The sequence below is a fragment of the Melampsora larici-populina genome (assembly GCF_000204055.1).
Source record: "Melampsora larici-populina 98AG31 unplaced genomic scaffold MELLAscaffold_221, whole genome shotgun sequence".
In the NCBI taxonomy this organism is placed as follows: Eukaryota; Fungi; Basidiomycota; class Pucciniomycetes; order Pucciniales; family Melampsoraceae; genus Melampsora; species Melampsora laricis-populina.
In genome coordinates, this window is record NW_006768978.1 from 5,083 (window position 1) to 11,486 (window position 6,404).

Genomic DNA, 6,404 nt, shown 5'->3' on the forward strand with positions numbered 1-6,404 from the left:
GAGAACACAATACGTTCCTTCTGAATACATAAATATACACATGAAATAAAAAAGTGGAGCACAACAGAGCACAACTATATACACAGGATGAGAGAACTATATACACATGATGAGACGTAATCTCACCCCACTTTCACCCTCTTATGATCAACCAGAGCAAACCTTTTGAGCATTACTCTATTGCGCTATCTATATACACATTTGAACCCCATGCATGCCACATCCTCACAAGTAAATGGTCCTAAAGACTACCTTGATCCCTTTTGAACCTCCAGCACCGTCCAGTCAAGATTGTCCAGTCAAGATTGCATTCCTGTTGCCTGACGTAACCGGGCTTCCAAAATATCTACCTGACGTACCCGTGTTTGTAAGATCTCTTGAATAGCTGATTTGATGTCCACAGTAGCGTTTTCATTTAGACCTAGTTCTGAAATCACCAATCCATCTTGCAAGTCTAGCCAATTTTGAGAAACTAACGACTGTTGAAACCCTTTTGGTGGAAATTGATCAGGCTCAGCATTGGGTGCGTAGGCTCCACGCTCAACCGTTTGCTTGGCCGTACGCTTTACTTTTGGATTGATCTGTTTTTGCCAGTGACATTGGTCCAGCAATGAGATAAATGTATCCAGTTCACTGCTTCGCCATTCCAACCTTAACTTTTGCCGTGTACCAAATGTGTTTGATGTATCTGTTATCAACTCGTCCTCTGAATGAATTTCGGGATGCGAGATCATTTCCACCTCGGCCGAACCTTCGCCAAAGTGCAACGTTGCTTCTTCCACACGCAATTCATAGATCTTTGAACCATGATCAGCAATGATCAGCATCTTTCCTTGACCTCCTTGTGAACATAGATACACTGTACACTCACCTTTTCTTTGCTACGTTTCTTGTTTGCTCTTTGTTGTAACTGCGCGGCTTGCTCCATCATCTTCTGTTTACCACCATCGGTCTTCATCAATTCGACTTGCCGAGATTGTTCTCTAAATTTCGGGGCCTTATTGCTACACCAACGTCGAAGAACCTCTTCGCGATCTGCAGCATTGTTATCGGAACTTAGGATCCCAAACCCCCTCGCTCCATGAGCGTCGTAAGTCTTTACCCACTGAGCTAGAATGATTGCCGCAGTAGCCGAGTTCCATGGTGTGTCGTAAGAAGCGTTCCAATCGAAAGTACAACGCGGAAAACCAGCAATTGCAAGCGCAGCTTCGCATTGTGTTCCGAAGTGGTGTGCATATCGAGAGCGTCCACTAGCAGACATACGGGACTTGAAAATCACCGGCCTCATTGGATTTTTCTGGGCTGCTGATTCCGCGGCGTCCTTTTCTATCATCTCCCTCTGTTTTCTATTCGGTTTGAACCCTTGCGGTTTTTTTTTGACATACTTCTCCATTGCTTTCTCTTGAGCTTCTCTGATCAGTGTTTCTCGACGCTGTTGACGGTTGAGCCACGCTTCCATTTCTTCTTCGGAGGGTGGATCGGGCAATTTTTGACAGGCACCTTCCGCAACCGCAGTGCTCAACCCTTTGCGAGGAATTCCCATAACCAACCTGGTGAATTCGTGGATCGCTCTAGCCAGTGGAGTTACAGCTTTAGGGATTAGATATGCTGCCGCAACCTTCCCGATACCTTCGTCGCGGTGCCGTATTTCACCAAGTTTCTTTTGTTCTGCCTTGCGCTTCCTTTTGCGTTCGAGCTTGTCCTGATGAGTGAGTTCGCCATCTGTTAAAACCACAGATACACACATCAGTGCGTTGCATCGGCCTAACGGAGTTTTTGCAGGCTTGTTCTACTTACCTGAACCTCCATCCGAGTCCGAATCAGACCCCCTACGATCATCGTCGTTGTCTGACAGAATTCAAAAGATTCAGTAAATCAGTAAGCTAAATAACACCATCAAAAGCATGCCACGACACAAGTTCAAACTTTGCTAAACTACTCACTGGTGCCCTGACCATCATTTTGTACATCTTCTAATCGCCTTTTCTTCCCAGACGAGGTGGTACCTTGGGTCATAGTTGGTAGTGGAGCACTCATTTATACTATTAACAATGAAAACCAAAATGACGACTATGTATAAGTGTGAAAGAGAGAATATTTGACAAAAAAAAGAGAGACGGGTTGATAGCACACTGATGAAAGTGCGATCTCAAAACTACGCTGCTATTAACGAGAAATTTCGCTAGTATGATACAAAGGGCATTATTATTTGACCGTTGGACCCGGCCACACCCTGAAAAGACGTTTGACACAAACCTTTGTGTCTTTCGAGGTACTGAGCCTTTGTGGCCGTATCAGATGTCCAACGGACGTTTTGAAAAGGTTCGAATTGCCCTGACCTTGCTAAATTACTATCATGTTAACTCTGCTTTTCCAGTTAATGCTTTTAGGCTACCCAGGGCGAGCACTATCTATCAATGAAATGTACCCGATCATCATTAAACTGGAGGGAATTTCACAATTCCTCTCTTGTTAGCCAAATCCCGCCACTCAAGTCGTTCAACGCTCGAACTCGGTATAACCAAGACCAAGCGCCAGTTTGAGAAACAAACACCAAAAGTGATATTACATGAAACAATTTGAACACTTGCTAGAGTTCAGCAAGCACCTGATGTACATATAATGAAAAGGAGTTCTGAGCTCAGATACCAGACAAGCGACCCAAGTTTACATATACTATTTCATAAGGACAAAGCATTCTCTATTACATCACTGGCCTTTCAGAATCAGAGCCATTTGAGAGAGACACACCGTAAAATACAAAATATGAGAAAAAAAAGAGTAAACAAAGCATCTCCACCACGCTACCTCAGGGCTCAGATTTATCCACTCAACAAGACCGTCATAATTGTGTAATTAAGCTGTGGAACATAAAAAAGCCCCAGTGGATCAATTTTTCACGAATCATTATGCAGAGGCTGGAGAAATCTACATACCACTTATAATCAAATTTGTGAATCGAGCAACTGGTCCGCTTGGCTCGTTTCGCCCAATTGTTGTTGTGATTTATCCAATTCTAAACGACCTTCCAATGATTCAATCTTCTCTTTGAGCTTGGTGATGTCTTCCCTCGCCTGTTTCAATTCTTCCAAGTGCAAGGGAATCGAGTTGAGTATGTTGTTTTGGAATCCCTCGATAGTCTTATTGGAGTCGTTTAAGTTTTCTTTCAAAGTTGAAATTTCATCTTGTAAGAGACGCTCGATACGTTTGAGTTCAATCTGACCAGATGGAGAGATGCTATCATCGTCTTCATTTTCACTAAGCTCGAGCTCATCACACGAAATATCTTCGTCACTGGTGTAATAATCATTGTTCATACCACCTTCTATGTGATAAAAAAATTGAGTTTGGCCAGAAGGGAAGATAGTCTCCATTCGATTGATTTCGGGCAATACCATCGGTTTCATTTTGAGTGCCCAACGATCACTTGGTAGCAAAGTATCTTTAAATTCGTCGCTATACATATCAGATGGAAGATGACGAGGTACAAAACCGTAGTCATTTGAATCAGACTCGACGTATTTGCGGGGGATACGACCGCTTCCAGGAAAGCTGGTGCACAAGGCCGCATAAGAGTGTACCCGTCCCTCAATGACTTTCATTAAGCTAACAGTCTTCTCAGACCACCATCGAGGTATGAATACGTGAACCTCGTCCGATCCTTGGTTGCCAGCGGTGACTTTCACTTCGGCTTTGTTACCCATAATGAAGTGGTTTCTTGGTTGAAAGATTGATAAGATACCTTCAGAAACGCCCGACTTGACCAAGTAGTCCGAGTACTCTTTGAGTGCCTGAGGAAAGAATTTGAGTCAGTACAAACTAAAAGATGAGAATGTAAGTACCACCTGCCTTTTTCTTTTCGTCTACCATGCAGTGGTAGTCAAGAATTTCCAAGCTGTTGCATTGGGCCCGGTACATTGATTGAAGGTTCTTGAACTCATTGGAGAGCACTGGGAAGACAATCGCACGGCGGAGAACGTGTTGGCTTATAGTGAATTTGTACGATCGAGATTTGACAGCACGGTAAAACGACGTCCAGAAGAGTTCAGACATTATAATGTTTACACGTTCATCCATGGTGCCTTCATAGTAGAAAGAGAATCGTCGTTGGCCCCATCGCATCAAGTCTAATTCCACTTCGGCGAAATCGTTGCTGTTGAAGTGAGGACCAGTCTTGACAAAATCGGTCGAATCAATCAAAGCCACTGAAGTCGCGCATGGCTCTATATCACCAATACGAAAGCGGTCCAAGATACCATCTCGCTCGTCCGCTGAGAGAGTTGGTGGGATTGGTGAAGAATTCGACTCGCGACACATCAAGACGCGAAAATGTCTGCGGACAAGCGACTGAGTGATTCAGGTTTGTTCAGTAACGAATATATCTATCATAGAGAAGGAAACAGGGGAAATAACACACGTGGACAGTTAACATCTCAGCTTTAGTTACCAACCCAAGCTTCTCATTTTGACGAACGATACGAAGCCATCTCTTTGGACTTTTTGATCTACGGGGAGTTTTTGTAAGGTTTGATCAACATTAGGACGGAAACTTATGGGGTGAATGAGGATTGAGAGCAGAGTGAATCCGACCAGTATTTATAGATGGGTGAAGTCGAGATCTCTGATGTGTCATATTCGCTCCCCATTTTACACCCCCCAGGACTTTACAAAGAGGGTTTGGCAAATCAGAAGGTTTCGGTTTGAGGGCTCTCGTCTTTCTTTGCTGTAGGACCTTCAAAAACACAGTGACATCAGTTGTTATTGATCATGTTCCACTTGGTGGAGGGTTTTGGGAGAAAGCCGAACCTAATATATGTCGGCAGTGATTGGTTAACATCACAACTGCTCGAGCGGATCAAAGGCCTTGAGTGTTTGGCTGGATCGGAGCTGATTTACCTATCCGAGTTGATCTGGTAATTTGATCCCATTGCTCCACTTACCCTCACTCCTCAATCTTTGTATCCGAGACCAACCCATAATTCTTTCATAAAGAATGGCTTGTGCGCGATGCCTACCGATTATGAAGTGACACAAAGACCTTGCCGGCTTATCGGAAAGAAAGACATGCAATTAATCCACTAGTCAGACCAAATTACGAAAGACAAAATCGAAACGCACAGGGCATAGCAGGTAAGACTCACTGAAGACTGTGGTATCCACGCGTTTGAGGCTGTTGGTTGATTGTGAATGTGTGGTCCCCGCTGTCCCTTGATGTAACCGTTCTGAAGAAGGTCTCATATCGCTAATTTGCATGGATATCAAAAAAGACTCTTTGGACAATCGAGGAGACAAAGATCAACAAAAAGATATGCGAAAGACTGATATCGAAGTGGTAGTCAGGGGACATCTGACTGCTGTGCATGCAGATTGATTGCAGTGCGTGTCATGAAACTTGAGGCGCCAGGCAAAAAACGGCAGCGCTTTCCTGATTCATGAAGTCGATACAAGATTCTCATAGGCAGAAGCTTGGGTAAGAAAGAGCTTCAGTTGAGAAGGATATCAAGGCGCTGGTATGTACTGTGTCAATCAACAGCAAAGATGAGGAACTAATCCACAACGACAAAGGTGGATTATCTTTGTATAACGAGCGGACCACTAAGATGCATTGACAAAGGGTAATCTATACTATGACTGTTGCGTGTCTCTAGCAAATCTCTATCATAACTCTCTCGTGTGTGCACGTCGACGTGCTACAAGAATAAAGACACGGTGATGGTATCAATGAAAGGACTGAAAGTCACATCAAGCCAGACCCCAAAACCACCATCAACTAACATGATCATCAATGTCTTTTGCCCCAGCCATGTTGTGATCTGTGTCATCAAAGTTGAAGGCAAAAAGGTGTTTGATGGAATCAAGTCATTGGAAATTGTAAACTGTGTCAACAACACCTTAACTCAACTTGACATCAAGATTTCAGGACAAAATATCAAAGTTCACGGAGCAGCAAGCCTATAATTTGGAAGCATTAAACTTTTCATGGCAATGCAATCTGGAGCGGAATGGCCGCTAGACAACAGAAGCACTTGGACAATTCTAGCTGACCTCAATCTGATTACATCCGCTGCTGTTTCCCCACGAGTTATAGATTTAGTGCCAATGGAATATTACTTGAAGATTGAGAAAATCAAACAAACATTAGCAGAACAGACAATCCACTCCATACAATGGCTCAGAAAACCAGTTAAAACCTCACTCCCGGCCAAGTTTGTCTTCTGTATCCTTGCGCCAAGGTCCAAGACAGCACTGAAGCCTGCTGATGCCAAATAAATTTGTTGGGTTGTGTTGACAGGCATACTTGAAGAAGATCCCCCTTGTGATTGGACATCTCAAATTTGGATGTGCCCATAGACACCTTGGAACAATTCATGACCAACAATACTGGTATGATAAAATAAGAAACG

General features: G+C 43.6%; 2 protein-coding genes across 2 annotated transcripts; both read right to left on the reverse strand.

Moving 5' to 3' along the window:
• Nucleotides 1-299: 299 nt before the first annotated feature.
• On the reverse strand, nucleotides 300-2,037 carry MELLADRAFT_87569 (uncharacterized protein; the record flags this gene model as incomplete). The annotated part of the gene is made up of 4 exons (XM_007419505.1): nucleotides 300-797; nucleotides 872-1,722; nucleotides 1,798-1,848; nucleotides 1,944-2,037. 4 exons carry the CDS (start codon nucleotides 2,035-2,037, stop codon nucleotides 300-302), a joined length of 1,494 nt encoding a protein of 497 aa, XP_007419567.1.
• Nucleotides 2,038-2,945: 908 nt separating this feature from the next.
• MELLADRAFT_87570 (uncharacterized protein) lies at nucleotides 2,946-4,432 on the reverse strand (the record flags this gene model as incomplete). The annotated part of the gene is made up of 3 exons (XM_007419504.1): nucleotides 2,946-3,781; nucleotides 3,846-4,347; nucleotides 4,418-4,432. The coding sequence occupies 3 exons, from the start codon at nucleotides 4,430-4,432 to the stop codon at nucleotides 2,946-2,948; spliced, it is 1,353 nt and encodes a 450-aa protein (XP_007419566.1).
• Nucleotides 4,433-6,404: the final 1,972 nt, after the last annotated feature.